The sequence below is a fragment of the Propithecus coquereli genome, unplaced genomic scaffold (genome assembly GCF_000956105.1).
Source record: "Propithecus coquereli isolate 6110/MARCELLA unplaced genomic scaffold, Pcoq_1.0 Scaffold291, whole genome shotgun sequence".
In the NCBI taxonomy this organism is placed as follows: domain Eukaryota; kingdom Metazoa; phylum Chordata; class Mammalia; order Primates; family Indriidae; genus Propithecus; species Propithecus coquereli.
In genome coordinates, this window is record NW_012148519.1 from 254,532 (window position 1) to 272,790 (window position 18,259).

Below are 18,259 nucleotides of genomic sequence, written 5' to 3' on the forward strand. Positions count from 1 at the left end.
CATGCCTGGCTAATTTTTTCTATATATTTTTAGTTGTCCAATTAATTTCTTTCTATTTTTAGTAGAGACGGGGTCTCGCTCTTGCTCAGGCTGGTGTGAAACTCCTGAGCTCAAACAATCCGCCCGCCTCAGCCTCCCAGAGAGCTAGGATTATAGGCGTGAGCCACCGAGCCCAGCCGATTGTGGCTATTTATATTGACAGGATAGACAAGCAGTAAAGTGTTAACTTTTTTTCTTCATTACAATATATACACACACACATAATGGTTTTTCTTTTATGTAAAATATAAAATTACTATTTCATAGACAAGATTCAGGAAAACTTTGCTAGGATGTGGGTGTACATGGGAGTTCAGGAGATCAGGATCATTTATTGGCCTTTTGTATCAGATAATACTAGACTAGGAGCTTTTACATAAGTAGTTTCATTTGTTCTTCGGGTGCAGAACCTGCTGCCTTCTGATTTCAAGATTGTTCTTTTTTTAAGCACCAAAGGAGGCAAGAAAAGCTTCATCTTTCTCTGCTGCTCCCCTTTTAATGAAAGGATTTGTTCTGTAAAATTTGGATTTGGTCAAAAGGCCACACTTAAGGACCTAGAAAGCCACATGTGGCCTTCAGGCTGCAGGTTCCCCACCCCTGCTAGGAAGTACTTTCATGAGGCCCATTTTTATGAATGAGGAAGTCGAAGTTCAGGTTCATTATGGGGTTAGTATTTGCGCTGAAGTCCGACTCCAGTACCTGTGCTCTTTTACCCTACACTCTGTTGCCTCTTTTATTGTTTGGAGACATTCTTGTCATTGACTCAGTTGAAGAAAATAAATAAAACCAAACTGCTTGAACTCAGAAGTTGTTTGGGGATTGAAAGACCCTTTATGTGTTTGAAGGAAGCCTAGACCCAAGGTCAGAAGACTTGGGTTCTGGTCCCAGCACTATTCCCTGACAGCTGAGAGCCCTAAGTCTTCACCTCTCTGAGCGTCTATGGCCTTGTTTGTAAAGCAGAAGCGGCCTCTCCTACCAGAGTGATATACACAGGCTACTGTGGGTGCAGAGGCAGCCATATATAGATCTCTTTCAGTCTCTGCTTTCCTGACTTTATGTATTTATTTTTTTAAGCTGCATTTCTCCATGCCTCATCCACCCCACAGTGTTCTCACAAGGACAGTAGGAGATAACATTGCAAAAACAATGCCTGGCTCTATGGGATTTTTATTATTTTAAAACTCTGAGGCAGCCTAGGCGTGGTGGTTCACACCTATAATCTCAGCACTTGGGGAGGCCAAGGAGGCAGGAGGATCACTTGAGGCCAGGAGTTCCAGACCAGCCTGGGAAAAATAGCAAGACCCCATCTCTTACCCTCCCCCCACAAAAAAAAAAACTCTGAGGTTTGTGATTTGTTTGATGGTAGGCCAAAGACAGAAATACAGAAGAGTCCAGGTGATGGTAAAGACAACATGTTTCTGGAAGGGCTCTGATTTGGGGGATGGAATTTGGGATGAGTCTAAAGAAACAGTGTGTTCTAGTTCTTGCAACCTGGCTGAACATTATCACTTTGGAGATTTTGTCCGCTAAAATCTTAGACAGTTAGACTCCAGGTCGGAGATAAGGATGGATTTATTTACTTCTTTTTTTTTTTTTTTTTTTGAGACAGGATCTTGCTGTATCACCCGGGCTGGAATGCAGTGTCACAATCATAGCTCACTGCAGCCTCAGACTTCTAGGCTCAAGTTATCCTCTCACCTCCAATAATCCTCCCACCTCAGCCTCCCGAGTAGCTGGGACTGCAGGCACACGCCACCCTGCCCTGCTAACTTTTTAAACAATATTTTGTAGAAACAGGGTCTTACTATGTTGCCCAGGCTGGTCTCAAACTCCTGGCCTCAAGCGATCCTACTGCCTCAGCTTTCCAAAGTGCCGAGGTTATAGACATGAGTCACCATATCTGGCCAAGGATGGATACATAATTTACAAAGCCCAGACAAGAAGAAGCTTGCATCAGCAGCCAGCTTACTAATGGCTCTGCCACAAACTTGCAAAATAAAATTTGCTTTGTAACTGGTCATAAGGAGGTGAGAGGGAATCACCAATTGGTTGTACATAGTTATTTTCAAGTGTCTGCAGGAAAGCCCTGTTGTTCGACTGCCTTTTATTTTGACAATAAGAAAGGTTGGAGTGGCAAGGTGTGTGAATATTGGCAGTGCGCTGGTGAGATCTGACTTTCTTGGTGGTATCTTTGTTCCTGCTCTGTCACCAGGGAGGTGGGTGATCCAGGAATTCATCTGCTCTTCTCGGACCTCAGTGCCCTCCTCAGCAAAAGAATGTTGAACTAGATAATCTTTCAGGCTTTTTCTAGCTCTGACAATCTGTGATAGCAGTAATTTTAAATTGACTAACATGTCCGTTGATTTCTTACCCCTTTCTCATCACAGCTTCTCTGGGGTCAGCTTTACCATTGCTCTTGAGGTCCTCTTGACCACTCTTGACATGGCTGTGGCCTTTGTTCTTTTGTGCAGTGGTGTACATATTTTGCAAAGAGATGCACATCAGTCTGGTCCTCTGCTTGGCTGTGAGAAGGCCCTGTTCCTTTACCATTAAAAGCTGTCAGTTTTGGGGAAACTACTTGACCTCCATTTCTTTACCTTTAAGACTAGTATAATGATATCTATCCCAAAAGGCTATTTGGGGGTATTAAGTGAAGTTAAAACACCAGGAGAATGTCTGTTAATTTCCTTTCTTCTTTTCCAGAAAGGCAAAATGAATTCATCTCTGTTGTTTCTCTCTCCATCAGCCAAGCCAAATAACTCTGGTGAAGCCCCCTCAAGCCCTGTCCTTAAGAAAAGTCTGTCTTCAAGCAAATGTGACCCCAAGCACAAGGACTGTCTGCTGCGGGAGTTTCGGAAGTTGTGCGCCATGGTGGCTGATAATCCTAGCTACAACACAAAGACCCAGATCATCCAGGACTTCCTGCGGAAAGGCTCAGCAGGAGGTGTGGCCATGAGCATCCTGAATGAGCTTTTCCTCTGAAGAGCTCAGGGCCATGGCCGGCTTCATGAGCGTGTGAACTGTACAGTTGCACAGGGTCCCGTGTTTGGTTTAATGTCTTGCTGTTGCTGTCTTGAAATTCTTAATAATTTTGAACAAGGGGACTTGGATTTGCATAAGCTGGACTTCCCAAATTATGTAGGCAGTTCTGCTCAGAGCAGTTTGGCATCTTTCTTCCTATGCCCTTGTTCTGTCTCTAAGAAACCAGACAAATCCATCCTATTTGACTAGTAAGAAAATTCACTGTCCTGCATTTTTGATGAGGTTTTTGTGAATCATATGCACAGCTTGGAATAGAAGCTTCCAACTCTGTTTCTTTCATTTATCTAACAGATTGTCACTGAGAATCTGTAATGTGCTTGTCACTGGGCACATGAACTGAAAATTGTAGCTTTGCCCAGCAGGAGTTCATCCGTGGGCTGAAGGTGAGGTAGACACATAAACCACCAGCCACCTATCACTGCGGTAGGCCTCTCTTACTGTAGTGACATGCACAGGGTACTGTGGGAGTATAGGCAGCCATACATAGATCTCTTTTGGTCTCTGCTTCTTTGAGTTCATGTATTTATTTGTTTAAGCCTCATTTCTCAGTTCCTTTCTTCTGTCTCCAGATGGTTTCCACGGTGATGTGTACCTAACGGTGAAGCTGCTGCTGCCGGGTGTCATTAAGAGTGTTTACAACTTGAATGACAAGCAGATTGTGAAGCTTTTCAGTCGCATTTTTAACTGCAACCCAGATGATATGGCACGGGACCTAGAGCAGGTCAGAGGAAGGGGAGGGGAGGCCACATTCCAGGTGGAGTTCTGCCAAGCCAGGCACCTGTAGCCTCTTTTTTTCTGGTTGGGGCACATACTATTTCAGGCAACTGAAACCCATTTGAGCAACCTTCCGTTATGGGGGGAGCTGAATGTGAGGCAGTAGCTGTTAATTTCATAAGTGTCTGGGGACTGAAACTGTACCAGTGCTGAATCACAAAAGGCCTGGTTCTCAAAAGTCAGAATTCGAGACTTCCTTCTGTCTCTCCTGGGGCTCTTGTTCTGGACTCTCTTTCTACTTCTTTTCCCCTGTAACTTGGGCTTAACATTCAGCTTTGGATTGTTCATGACTCTAGCCGTGGCACCATGGAAAGTTTCCATTTAAGCACCCCCGTTGTCTGATGATAACAAATTTGTCTTTTTGTTCAAATTCTTAAGCAGAATTGAAATGGGCTCAGTGCTGGATTAGTTCTTGTGTCTCTTCTCAGCCTAGGCAGGTGGGCAGATCCTGTGGTAGGTAGACATGCCACTTCTAGGAAACATGGACGGAATAGAGTCTCTAAGAAGCGAGGTGCATATGTTGAGTTGGGACAGGAGCTGTGATTCAAATGTCCTGGTTCATCTTTAGTCCTGGGTCTTGAGGGATATACTTGGCCACCCCGGGGTTGCAGCAGTGGCATTTTGGTTTTTGGAGACAGGGTGACGTGTCAGAGACAATCAGAGTCTTCTTTGAGCAGAGCAAGTCTTTCCCCCCAGCTGCCAAGAGCCTCCTTACCATCCAGGAAGTGGATGAATTCCTCCTGCGGCTCTCCAGGCTCACCAAGGAGGATGAGCAGCAACAGGCCCTGCAGGACATCGCCTCCAGGTAGGAGAGCTGCCTCACCATGCCCAATGGGGACGGCTTAGGGAGATGGAATCTCTTGGGAAGGAAGGTTTGGGGGTCCAGAGTCTTCAGAGACCAAGTTGAATGTGCCTCATCCCCCTAGGTGTACAGCCAATGACCTTAAGTGCATCATCAGGTTGATCAAACATGATCTGAAGATGAACTCAGGTGCAAAACATGTGTAAGTACCAGCTCCTTGACAGCCTGAGCTGCTAGCTTCATTTGTTCCCCGCTGGTGTCAGGACTTTGGAGTCCTGATCTGATATGGATTTGAATCCTCATTCCCCCTTCTTATATTTTATGGGAGCCTGATCCGTCACTTGGCCTGTCTCCACCTCCATTTCTCAAATGTAAAGTAGAGATAACAATACCTTCCTCATAGGGTTGTTATAATTGAAAGTATGGAGTATGTTCGCTAAGTAGAATGAGTCTCTTGCCCACTGTAGCCCCTTCCTCACTAAGGCAGCATCCAAGTAGGCAGTGTCTCAAATGAGCTGAATTTTCCAAGCGTTTTTTCCTCCCCTTGTGAAGGTCTTTAGATAATAGAACACAACCCCTTCCCTACAGATTGGGATTTCTCCTCTCTTGGAGGATAGGCTGCTATCCAAAGCTACAATGTCAAAGGCATTGGTTTTGTTTGCTTGCTCCTGTGTCCCTTGGCAGGTTAGACGCCCTTGATCCCAATGCCTATGAAGCCTTCAAAGCCTCGCGCAACCTGCAGGATGTGGTGGAGCGGGTCCTCCTCAACGAGCAGGAGGTGGAGAAAGAGCCTGGCCGGAGACGGACTCTGAGCGTCCAGGCCTCGCTGATGACACCTGTACAGCCCATGCTGGTGAGGAGCGCTGCCCTGCACCTGCTCTCCCCACCTCTCCGAGTGTCACATCCTTCGGAGCGAGATCTGATAGGGCATGCATGTTGAGACCTCTTGCACGTTAACTGGATAAGTTTGGGAAAGGAAGAGTGGAGGTACAAGAGGGCATTTTTCAATGGGGAACTGAAGGCAAAGGAGAAGACAGGGGATCTGGTGGGAAGACCTGAATTCTAGTCGCAGCTATACCACCAAAAAGCTATAGAATCATAGATGAGTTACTTAACCTCTCTGGGCCTTTAGTCTCCTTGTGTGAATGATGTCAGAGACTCTGAGGCATCTGCCTAGAGTGCTTTATCTGTCATCTTACCTGAAGACAGGTGGATGTATTAAGTAACCCCTGAGGTTCTGTGGCCCGCCCGCAGAGTAGCTAGCTCTGAGCGCTGGTAGCAGAGCCAGGCTTCCTATGACAAGGTGACTCGGGAAGAGGGAAGAAGCTTAAGGAATGAAGACTAACTCTGACAGAGATCATCTTGGGTGCCTGCTCATTTCTTGAGAAAGGGGATTTTCTTTCTGTAATCAGTTTTCCTGTGCAACAGGACCCACTGCATACGCTGCCATGCCTACTGTGAGATCCTATGGGTTTTTCCAGTGGTATACCATGCTTTTTTTGAAGTTGTCTTGTATGTCATGCTAAAGCGTTGGTTTGGAGTTCTGTGTTTGGAATAGGGAAGTGTTCTCTTCTTGCTAGGAATGTGGGACTGCCAGCACCAAAATAGTGAGATCTCCATCCCAGGGATGGAACCCAGTCACCTTCGGTAGTGGCCTTCCTAACTTTTACAAGAATTCCTCCTGGAGTCTGTTCTACAGCCTACCAGTTGAAGAGTGGCATGGGTTATACAGCTAATGGTTAACCACACAAGCTTTGCAGTTGAGCCAAGATTCACCTCCCGTTCCTAGTGTTTATTAGCTGTTTAACTTTCTATTTACTAGCTCTGTAACCTTAAACAAGTACTTAATCCCTCTGGCCTTCGGTTTTCTCATCCATAAAGTGAAAACAGCAATATTTGTCACATAGGACGTCACACTGAGGATGTAATGAGATTATGTATGTGATCTAACAAGTACCAAAAAAATGGTAGCTGTTATCGTTCGAGTGTGGCTGGCGCAGCTGTGTGAGTGAGCACTGCTGCATCTGGGTGTCCTGTCTGTCTTAGGGATCCCTGATCACTCTCCCTGCCAGCCTCACTGTCTCGCGCACTCTTTAGTCTTACTTATACATACCTCTTGTGCTGAGATAACTATCAGTATTTAATAATGAGCCAAGCATAAATTGTTGAGGAAAAAATTAAATTCTGTTTCGGTGGAATTTTATTCTACAATGAACAGCATTCATATTCCTCAAAATGCAAGTTCTGTGTCAGCTCTGGTGACTGTTTTATAGGCAGAATACAACATTGTCCAGCCCTTTCCATCCCCAGACACTGTGGACAGTCGGTCCCCAGGACCCAGGTGCTGCCCCTGCCTAGCCCAGTTCCAGGCTCTTTGGCTGTCCCTGCTAAGCAGCCCCTCACCGAAAGTCTCCAGGCTTTGCTTTCCCCACCCCAAGGCCGAGGCCTGCAAGTCCATCGAGTACGCGATGAAGAAATGTCCCAACGGCATGTTCTCCGAGATCAAGTATGATGGCGAGCGAGTCCAGGTGCATAAGAACGGGGAACACTTCAGCTACTTCAGCCGCAGCCTCAAGCCCGTCCTACCTCACAAGGTATATGTCCTTCCCCTTTCTGCCTCTAAGAATCTCAGGGCCAGAGGGTGGAAAAAAAATTAGGAAAAACAAAAAAAAAGAATTTCAGGGCCAGAGTCCCATAGCCATTCCAGCTCTGCTGTACAATAAAGGTTTGTTTTTTTCTTTCCTTTTTTTTTAACCCTAACCTAAGTACTTCAGAGACAAAGGGTTTGCTTTTCATTTGCTGAATAAATGAATCAATTCCAATAATGAGGGACTGCTCAGCAGGAACACTCAAACAATCCAGACTTAGGTTATTCAGGAGAGAGCTCCACGGGACAGAGATACTTCCCTCGCCCACAGTGGTATTGGCACAGTGAACTTGGTGCATTGCTCTGCATGTCTTTTGCATTTCCACGTGCTGAGCCCTCCCCCGAGCTAGACTAAGGCTCGTGTACAAGGGGCTGTTAGGTTGTCATTCATTAATTTGTTCAACAAATATTTATCGAATGCGTAAGCACTGTTGTAGTCAGTCGCCATATGGCAGTGAAAACAATGGACGAAAGTTCTGGCTCTCGTGAAGTTTACATTCTGATGTAAACACAATCCCAGGGGACATCTGGGAGCCTAGATTCCTGCCCTCATCAGCAGGGGCATTAAGCACTTCATTCCTCAGCCCTTCTCAGCTCCCAGGGATACTGTGAGCCTTTGGGGTATCTCCAATGAAAAGCAGCGTGAACATCTGGCTCCAATAGCTTGTGAGCAGATGGAATTCCTGTCCTTGCTGTCTTTTTCTTTCGTGGCTCAGACTCCATGTCTCAGAGCAACTGAGTTTCTCAGAGCCCCAGGGGTCAGGGGAATGTGTTATGTGGTCCACATGCTTACCTCAACCTTGCCTTCCTGCTGGAACACAGAAGACAAAGCAATCAGGCCATTTGTTTTAGGTGTTGGAGAGGAGAGCTAAGCAGTGGCCTCTGCGTGGAGCTTTAGTGCAGGTTTACTTTTCTGTGGAGCACTGTAAAATTGCCAAAGAACTGCTTTTGGTGAGGTTGGTATTAAATGGGTACCTCCTGTGACCCAGGAAGAAGTTTGAGCACAGCTTTCCAGAATTAGTCCTTTTCCTACTTTCTGTTACCCAGTGTTCACTCATCCCTTGCCTCTCCTGTGCTTTTGGTTCTTAAAGGGCTAGGGTGGGCATTGAAGGGGAATGGGGTGGATGTGCAGGCCTTTCCTGTTCCTGCTCCAGGCATCCTGGGTAGTGATGGCCTATGTGCCCTGCCCAGGTGAGAAGTTGGGCCAGTTATCCTCTCTGGACGCCATTGCTGGCATCACTTGGCAGGGGCTACAGGTCCCTCAGGGTACAGAGGGACCTCTCCCTGGCTGGAGTTGTCAAAATATTAGGGCTCTGCCCTTATCAGGAAAACTCCAATTCCAAACATCCTGTTTTACTCTGAAGATGGCTGTGTGTTCAGAGCTTCCACTCAGAGAGGACACTGCATCTTTCCAACCTGTCTGTCCTCCCCCAGTCCAACCCCAGCCTGATACCCACCCAACTTCTGCAACAGGCACTCTGCCCACCCACTTTTCCTCCCTCCCTCCCATATTTGTCTACCTCCACCTCCTCCCTGCACATGTTCACTCTGTCAGTTTCTTCTTTTTTTCTCCAAAACTCTGCCTTCTCTACCATCCATAAAAGGTGACTCAGCATGGGCTAATCTCCAGGTCATGACTTCTGACCCAGACAGAAGTACTAAAACACATAGCTTATTTTATTCTTCCTGTCCAGTTGGCTGACAGGGCCTACCTACGTGATACGCACATGAGCTGGCCTTCTATAGTGGTGTTCTATGTTCCTTCTGGGGCCTAGGCTTTGCTCTCCATGGCTTGGCTCTGGTCCCTGCTGCCCATTCGTCCCTCGTCAAAGCTACACTTCTGCTTCCAGGTGGCCCACTTTAAGGACTACATCCCCCAGGCTTTTCCCGGGGGACACAGCATGATCTTGGACTCTGAGGTGCTCCTGATTGACAACAAGACAGGCAAACCATTGCCCTTTGGGACTCTAGGAGTACACAAGGTACTGGCCAAGGGTTATATGTGCAAGAATGAATGTATGTGTGTGCACACATGCATGCATGTGTGTGCTGCAGTCTGAAAAGAGAATATGTCATGTAGGGTGGAGCTTATCTTTGCTTCTGATGCCTTTTCGAGTTGGTTTCCATTTAGTACCATCTACTGAGTGCCCTTATGGCCCAGGGGCTTCAGAGCACAGATAGGACTTTCCCATCGGGCGCTTCAGAGGGCCTCCAGAAGTAGACCGTGTTTTCACGCCCTGTGACTTTGGTCCTTCTTGTGCCTAATACCTCATTTTCCCTTACAGAAAGCTGCCTTCCAAGATGCTAATGTCTGCCTATTTGTTTTTGATTGTATCTACTTTAATGATGTCAGCTTGATGGACAGGTGAGTTGGTTAGCATCTTTAAACCCAGCAACTGCCAGGAATCTATTTTCATTTCCTGGATGAGGAGGTGAGGGGATTCAGGTTGGAAAAAAGGGAAAGTAACAGGCTGGCACATATGCCTTTGTGCCCAGGAGCTTGTCAGGGGCAATGCAGGAGGGAGCTGAGAGAGAGCACAAGTGCTATAGTCATCTCCCCATTTTCCTCCTGGAAAACCCCATATGTTGACTGTGTCTCATCTCTGAGAGCTTAAGTCATGGAGGAAACCTAAACCCCCAAAGAAGTTTCTCTACTTCCTGGTAGTCTAGTGGTTAGGGGAGAAAAAAAATTTTTTTCTTTTAAATGTTTCTCTACTAAAGCAAAGAGACTATGAACACAGTGGAGTTTCAGTTTATTTCTCCAGTAACACCCCTGGGGTCATAAGACAGATGGTTTCAGCTCAGAGGTTTTGATTTCAAAAGAGACTGACAGCAGGAAGCTCCTGATGGTAGAGGAGGCTATAGAAGACCATTTGGGGGAGAACTACCACTATGCTTGGGCCTGAGAAACCAGTGTTGGCCCTTCCCATACTTAGAAATGTATCCCTACACCTGTTCCTTCTGCAGCAGCCACGTCCTTGCTTGTAGAAGGGGAAGGGAGCAGAAAAGAGAAAGAACTGGTAGGACAGGAGTTAAGGTTTGGGTCCTGAGATCTGTCTCAGCGTGCTGACCCAGGGACCAGCGAGCCTTGGGGTTGAGGTAAAGCAGGGCACAGGGGATAAAAAATCAGAATTAGAGTCATTTTTCAAGTGGGACCAGAATTTATACAATCTGGGCTAGAGGCCAGTTCTCCCTTGGCTCGATGAAGTAGAAATAGGAACTACAGCTATGAATTGGCTCTGTGCCATGACTCACAATTGTCCATCTTCGGTCACAATGGAGCCCTTGTAGCCCTTAACAGCAGAACTATTGCACATAAGAGCCTTAATCCATGGGAAACCCCCTCTAAGCAGCAGTTACTACTATTGTGCCCCTTACCTCTGAATTCCTAACAGAGGTAGGAGGACCCTGGCCTAACCTCAGCTCTCCTGTTCCCCTCAGGCCTCTGTGTGAGCGGCGGAAGTTTCTTCATGACAACATGGTTGAAATTCCAAACCGGATCATGTTCTCGGAAATGAAGCGAGTCACGGTACACGAAGACCCTCCCCTAGGCAGGGTCTAGTGTTTTGAAAGCAGGGCAAGGAACCCCTTGGGTCAAGTGTGAGTCTTAATTCTGTTACGGGGGCTGCTGTGTTTGCCTATGACTGCTGTGTGTGTTCTTTACTAGTCTTCACCCAGGAGGGCAGGGATGAAAACCCCTTCTAGGTAAGCACCCTGTTTCAGAGCCACAGCAGCTCTCTGGTTGGGATGAGAGGTTCCCTGCTTTACAACCCGCTGTCCCTTACATTCAAGTCAGGATGTTGGCAGTGGGCACTTGACTAGTGTGCAAAAAGGAACAAGCCCCACCTCACTCCCGTGCCACTCTCTGTTCTCACACTATGCAACATCTCTCCTCTCGTCCCTCAGAAAGCTTCAGACTTGGCCGACATGATAAACCGGGTGATCCGGGAGGGGTTGGAAGGGCTGGTGCTGAAGGATGTGAAGGTAAGGCGGCTACACCCTGTTTTCTCCTTTCCAGCCCTGGCCAGGAGATGGTGGTGACAGTCCGAGGTGCCTGGGGGTGGGTCCTGAGGGGGGCCTTCCCAGGGTTTGGGCAGGTCTGTTCCGGAGGATGTTTCTGTGCGTCCTTTAGTGTCCGGGGGCTGCTCCCAGAGCAGGCTGGGCACTGTGACAGACCTAGTGTGTAGCGGTGAAGGGTAAATGCCATCCTCATAGAGTTTTCATTCTGGTGTGTGGTCTCTCTTTTGCCTCCCTTCAGGGTACATATGAGCCTGGGAAGCGGCACTGGCTGAAAGTGAAGAAAGACTATTTGAACGAGGGGGCCATGGCCGACACAGCTGACCTGGTGGTCCTCGGGGCCTTCTATGGGCAAGGGAACAAAGGTCAGGCTAGTCCCTGGCCCCTGGGCTGGTACTCTTTTGGAAGGTACCGCTTGAGATACAGGCTGACCTTTTTACTGGCTTCATCTGCCAGCATGGCTGCCGTGACTTCTAAAGTCCTGGGATCTAGGGCTCCAAGCTGGCCTGAGACACCTCAGGCAGGGACATGTGAGAGCTGCACACAAGCAGGGAGAAGTCAGGCAAGAACACCTTGTGCTAGGCTGGTGGAAAGAAGCTCCAATTATTTCTTCAGGGCCTGACAGCTTCCTCCTCAGGGAAAATCTCTTTCCCGACTGGAAAGCAAGCTGGCATCTGAGGAACTGATACTTTTAGGCAGTCTACTATGTGCTGGGCACTTCTCAGTTCCCCAGAGCTCAACACGTTGGGTGTGATTATCCCTAATTTGCTGAAGAGGCAATTGGGGCTCGTAAAGGTTAAGATTGTGTTACCCAGCTAATAAGATGTAGACCTCAGCAATGAGCTCTGGCACTCTGACGCCAAGGCCCAGACCCTTTCCTCTCCACCGGGCTCCCTCTCCCTGGGCTCTTGGGGCTGGCGGAGGTGGCTCCCTCCAACCCACACTCAGCCCACACTCCCCTCCCAGGCGGCATGATGTCAATCTTCCTCATGGGCTGCTATGACCCCAGCAGCCAGAAGTGGTGCACGGTCACCAAGTGTTCAGGAGGCCATGATGATGCCACACTTGCCCGCCTACAGAAGGAACTGGACATGGTGAAGATCAGCAAGGTAAGGAAGGGACCTGGCTGGCCCCGGTCTCTGGACTGACCATCATTAATGAGATAGGCTGTGCTTTGGGGACTCCAGGTATCATTTATCTGTCTACCCAGAAAGGAGGGTTGCTGTTTGGCCATGGGAGCAGGATTAGGCCTCAAACTCTCCGAGTGCCCACCTTGTGGAAAATGGCCTGCATGGCCTGTAGCCCACACTCCCTCTGGGCAGGGAGAATCACTTGGGATGAAGGTCAGGCTTTTTAGCTGAGTCACATCTCACGGTCTCATTACCAAGAACAGGGATTTAAGCCTTGTTCCAGCTTAGGAACAACCCAGAGCAGCACCTTTTTCTCTTCCAGGATCCCAGCAAAATACCCAGCTGGCTGAAGATCAACAAGATCTACTATCCTGACTTCATCGTGCCAGACCCAAAGGTATCAACCCAGTGGCTTGGGGTCCTTCAGCCACAGAGTTAGCTTGCAGGGTCTCCAGTGCCACAGAGAAGCCATCTCATTCTCGGTGAAAATCCACCCAGCAATGGGGATCTGGATTTTTCAGCCAAGTGACAGGTACAGGGACGACCAGCCAACACTGTAAGAGGAGAACACCATCCCCTTGGCACAGAGGGTCTGTTCTAGAAGCAGCTTGGCCCAGTCTGTTCTTGTACTGACAGAAGGAGTTGCAGAGAGGAGACGGGACTTCCCTGAGGTCACCTAGCATCAGCAGCAGCAGTGGGATTAGAACCCAAGTCTCCCAGCTGACAGCCAAAGCTTTTGTAGTTTTAACTATTCGTGTTGCTTCTAGCTTTTGGGGAGATATTTTCTTCTTAACAATGATCTGCCTGATTTACTCCTGACAGAAGGCCGCTGTGTGGGAAATCACAGGGGCTGAATTCTCCAAATCTGAGGCTCACACTGCTGATGGGATCTCCATCCGATTCCCTCGCTGCACCCGAATCCGTGACGATAAGGACTGGAAATCTGCCACTAACCTCCCCCAGCTCAAGGTGCCAGTTCTTAGGCTGTATGTGTGTTCTCCACCCCACTCTCCTGGCCTTGGAACCTTGGGCATCTGGACTGTCCACATGTCCTCTGTCATCTTTCCCCCATTCCACTGAGACAGAGCAAGGAGGGCAACTGGAGATGGAGACAAAACAGTGCCGAGTCGGGCAACAGCAGTGGGCCTCTTCCTCCTGCCGTCTCCAAGTAGAGAGCCTTGTGTTTGTCAGGCCTCGCCGAGCAGCCTTTGGTCTGGAGAGCAAGGGCTTGCTCTAACAGCCTCCTTGTGAGGGGCTGCCCCAGGCTGTAGTACCTACCTTTGCTGATTAAGAACTGGGGTACACAGAACAAGGATTTGTACCCTGATTACTCAGGTAACGGGGCCATACTTTGGAATAGTGCCAAGGAAGCCAAGGCCTTTCCCCTGCCGTTTGTCTTTCTTACCCCTTTGTTCCCAGCCACACACACCGCCTCGGAGGCCAGTGTCTGGGAAGGGAGTGATACCACCCAGAGTTCTCCTTCCTCCTCAGGAACTATACCAGCTGTCCAAGGAGAAGGCAGACTTCACTGTAGTGGCTGGAGATGAGGGGAGCTCTACTACAGGGGGCAGCAATGGAGAGAACGAGGGCACCTCAGGGTCTGCTGTGCCCCGCAAGGTCCCCAGAGCCTCCCCCAGCAAGCCCTCTGCCAGTGCCAGGAAAGCAGAAGGGAAGCTGAGTAACCCCAGCAGCAAAGGCGGTAAGGATAAGCGAAGAGGGGTGGGGTGACAAAGAGGGTGGTGTCAGGGGCCGAGATCGAGGGCAGGGACCCCGTCTCACATTCCAACTCTGAGATCACATTATCTGTGTTCACTGCAGCTAACATTGACTGAATTCCTGGTGTGTGTCCAGCCGTGGGCCAGAAGCTGTTCTGCTGGGCACCCCGTATCTGCTCAGCAGCCCTGAATAAAGCAGTGCTCTGGGAGAGCCAGTCTAAGCAGGGCATAAGCCACTTCTGAGCTAAGGGCTTAGCTGACGACTCTTCCCTCCCCCTCACCCACGCTCATAGCAGAGGAAGGGCCTGGACCTTCCCTTTACTGCCCCTGACTTCAGGGACCATTGTCAGCAATTCCTACCCTTTTAGTTCTTACCCCGAACTCTGTCCTGCAGGCAGCGTGCTGACTGCAAAGCCTTCCCCTGTGAAAGTGGGAGAGAAGCTGACCACGACGTCTTCTCCAGTGAAAGTGGGGCAAAAGCGGAAAGCTGCTGATGAGACCGCGTGCCAAACAAAGGTGAGGGTAAGAAGAGCAACACACCAGATAGGCCAGTTTGGCCCAGGGCTTTGTGTTCCCAACCCTCTGCACATGAACTTTGAAAGAAGATGAGCCAAGGTGTTTTGGGGAACACTGGCTAAAGCCCTTCCCTGCCTACAGCTGCTTCTCTGTCACGGGCAAGGCCAGCAGTGCTGCTGCTCCACCCTGTGCCCTCTTGTTGCCTTGCAGAGGCGGCCAGCCAGCAAGCAGAGAGGAAGGAGAGCTGTGCCAGCAGGCAGGAGATAGAGCAGCCCGGCCTAGCCAGGAGAGGCCGCAGGGACCCACCCAGCTGCTGGGCCCAAGTCACAATTGACATTAAATGGGAGAAAGCCCAGTCTGGGTGTGGGAGTGCAGCAGTGTGTTTGTGGTCAGGGCGGGAGCAGGTCCAGCCAGCGAGGAGACGGGGAGAGGGCACTGGCTTGATGACTCTCGTCCCACCTGAGGAGCCTTTTCCCTTTTACACTCGCTTGTCAGTCTTGGGCTTGGCAACATCTACTGAGCACCTACTGAGGCCAAGAACTAGGTTGAGTACTGGCTCAACTCTGGGGGAGCTGATGGCCCAAAGTGCAGATAGGGAAATAAACATATGATCACACATGTCATTGTGCCCCTACTCTCCCCACCTCCACCCAAGTAAACGCAGAAGTTTGACAACTCAGGACCGGAAGCCAGTCCCCAGCAGACCAATAGAAACCTTTCCCTTTCCCATCTCCCTCTTCCCTGCCTGAAGCCCTTGAACCCATCCATAGCAATGAGCAGGACTCCTGGCCCTGTGTCTGGCGAGCTGTGCAGAGTGGACCGTTTGATCTCAGGGGACATCACTGAGTCTGAGAGCCAGCCCTGCCTGACCACCAGCCACTGGATGGCTCTTGGAGACATGTACTTTTCTCATCTCCAAGTCCCGAATGTCGAGGCCCATGCCTTCTCTCTCCTTTTCCTCTAGGCAGGGATGGAGGGCAGTGTCAGTCCTGGTAATTTGGAGTGACTGGAGGGTAGGGGTGTTTTATGCATGTGGCCTTTTCTCCAGCAAACCCTGTCTGCTTGTGTCTTTAACTCGGGGCTCCCTCCTTGCTCTGTCCTGTGCTCATCTGGGTGAAGACCCGTCTGCACCCAGTGCAGGCCCGACCCCGCCCTGACCCCTCTGCGTTTGCAGGTGCTGCTGGACATCTTCACCGGGGTGCGGCTCTACTTGCCGCCCTCCACACCGGATTTCAACCGTCTCAGACGCTACTTTGTGGCATTTGATGGGGACCTGGTGCAGGAATTTGACATGGCCTCAGCCACACATGTGCTGGGTAGCAGAGACAAGAACCCTGAGGCCCAGCAGGTCTCCCCGGAGTGGATCTGGGCATGTATCCGGAAACGGAGACTGGTGGCTCCCTGCTAGGATTGCTGCCCTCCGTCTCCCTTGGGCCACACTCGCCCTCACCACACTGCTGCACTGGGCTCAGGCTGAAGGCAGGCAGACAGGAACAGGACAGGGAATGGGCTTCTTCAAAACCCACCAATCCTCCATGGTGTCTTCTGGACCAGGAATTAGCTGCTGTGGGTACCACAAGTGAAGTCAGTTTCTCTCGCTAGTTTAAATAGGACTTTCAGATCTGGGTGCTGGCTGTCATTTTTGTTTTCTTTGAAAAGGTTAGGGGTTGTTTTTGTTTTTAAATATAAGTATCTTATAGGTATCTGTCCTTCCCCACCTGTACCCCTATAATTTCCGTAGTGATTAAGGAATAAAGGCTGGGCTATTGAAGCCCTGTCCACGAAGTCTTCCCTCCCTGCCTGCCCTTTTAAAAAGTTGTATTTAAAGGACTGCCCTCAGAAATGTTTCTTATATTTAGTAGAACTTGTATTCACCCTGGCCCCTTTTGCCAGGAGTAAACCCTCGTTTGAAAGAGAACAAAATGAACTTCTATGACGATTCTTGTGTTCTCCGATTACAGGGCGAGGATCCCCAGTTTGAAGGGCGGGGACTAGGATCAGGTAGGAAGTGTGGCCCTTGTGAAGAAAAGGGAGGTTATTGGGCTGCCCCTCTGGGGGGATAGAGGGCTCCAGGAAGATCTGCCTTCCCAAAATCTGGAAATAAGACTGCTCTTTAAGAATAAAAGCCCACACTTCAGAACAGATCTATACAACCTGCCTGACAAAGAACTGCTCCTGTGCCAGCTGAGGCTGATTTATTTGAAGGACAAAAAGACAACAATTTAGTGTAGGTACCTGCTGTTCCATAGAATTTTTTCTATTGGCTATTGCCCAGGCTGGCCTCAAACTCCTGGGCTGAAGCAATGCTCCCAAAGTGCTAGGATTACAGGCATGACCCCTACCGCCTGACCTATAAACTTTTTGTGGCAGTGGAAATACCCCAATCAAACTACCATGGATGACTGTTGAGCAACTGGAATGCGGCTAGCACAGCTGAGGAACTGAAGTTCTCATTTTAATTGAACTTCACAGGATCACATGTTGCTCGTGACTACCACACTGGACGGTGCAGGTGTAGACAGACCTGGTTCAATTCGGAGCCCTGAAACTCAGTAACTGTAACCTTAGGCAAGTTACTTAACATCTGAGCTTCAGTTCCTCCGAGTAGAATGGGGATAGGCGCTGTACCTAAATCACAGGATTACTGTATATGTCCTTAGACATGTTCTGTAAAGCACTTAGCACACAGTTTGGCACATAGTTATCTAGAGTTGGAACATTGCCATTGGTGTGCATGTCCAGACCCTGCCCAGGAGAGGGGGGCCTGGCGTATAACCTCAGAACCCACGACCACAGATCTGCATGTTCAGCTCACATTCTAAGCGCAGGCTCATCAGGACACCATATGGTTATAAACTATAAACTGGCTTCCAAGTCCCAGTCCTGCTGACGCCTAAGGGTCAAGGTCAGTTTTTTGTTTTGTTTTGAGACAGAGTCTCACTCTTTCACCCAGGCTAAAGTGCAGTGGTGTCATCATAGGTCACTGCAACCTTGAACTTCTGGGCTCAAGCAGTCCTGCCTCAGCCTCCTCAGTGGCTGAGACTATAGGTGTGTGCCACCACACCTGGCTAATTTTTCTATTTTTTTGTAGAGATGAGGTCTCTTGCTCAGGCTGGTCTCAAAATCCTGACCTCAAATGATCCTCCCATCTCGGCCTCCGAGTGCTAGTATTACAGGTGTGAGCCACCACGCCTGGCTCAGGTTTTTTTTCTTGTCAATGAATTGGCAGGCTCTGGGCCTGTAAGATCAAGGACCACTGCCTCCCTTCACCCCTCAGGCCCCACTCCCACCCCAAGTGTACTCAACTAAGGTAATACTCTACTCAGAGGCTAATCAGTTAGCTTGGAGGTCAGCTTTAATCTGATTGACCTTGGCTTCCACCTACTGTTTAAAATGTCGGGGATGGGTGGGAGTAAGGATGGGAGAGGTGGGTACTGCCCTGATTCTAGCCTAGAACATCTGGTGTTTCTGAATAGACCATTCAGTATGGCTTTAGTATCAGAAAGAAGATACTCTTTATTCCATCCTCTGTGGAGACAAAAGCTGCTCCTCCTTTGAGCGCTGACCTATATAGACT

At 49.1% G+C, this 18,259-nt stretch overlaps 1 protein-coding gene across 1 annotated transcript in view; it reads left to right on the forward strand.

The window, feature by feature from the left end:
• LIG3 (ligase III, DNA, ATP-dependent) overlaps positions 1–16,977 on the forward strand; it is a 23,774-nt gene extending 6,797 nt beyond the window's left edge. The window contains exons 3-20 of the mRNA XM_012648625.1: positions 2,511–2,563; positions 2,743–2,983; positions 3,651–3,802; positions 4,494–4,660; positions 4,782–4,859; positions 5,342–5,510; positions 7,096–7,251; positions 9,155–9,286; positions 9,590–9,669; positions 10,746–10,833; positions 11,211–11,288; positions 11,563–11,686; positions 12,288–12,430; positions 12,774–12,848; positions 13,274–13,420; positions 13,943–14,150; positions 14,561–14,682; positions 15,857–16,977. Of these exons, the coding sequence (XP_012504079.1) occupies positions 2,511–2,563; positions 2,743–2,983; positions 3,651–3,802; positions 4,494–4,660; positions 4,782–4,859; positions 5,342–5,510; positions 7,096–7,251; positions 9,155–9,286; positions 9,590–9,669; positions 10,746–10,833; positions 11,211–11,288; positions 11,563–11,686; positions 12,288–12,430; positions 12,774–12,848; positions 13,274–13,420; positions 13,943–14,150; positions 14,561–14,682; positions 15,857–16,090 (2,447 nt within the window). The 3' untranslated portion in view covers positions 16,091–16,977. The remainder of the gene's footprint in view (positions 1–2,510; positions 2,564–2,742; positions 2,984–3,650; positions 3,803–4,493; positions 4,661–4,781; positions 4,860–5,341; positions 5,511–7,095; positions 7,252–9,154; positions 9,287–9,589; positions 9,670–10,745; positions 10,834–11,210; positions 11,289–11,562; positions 11,687–12,287; positions 12,431–12,773; positions 12,849–13,273; positions 13,421–13,942; positions 14,151–14,560; positions 14,683–15,856) is intronic.
• The last annotated feature ends 1,282 nt before the right edge of the window (positions 16,978–18,259 follow it).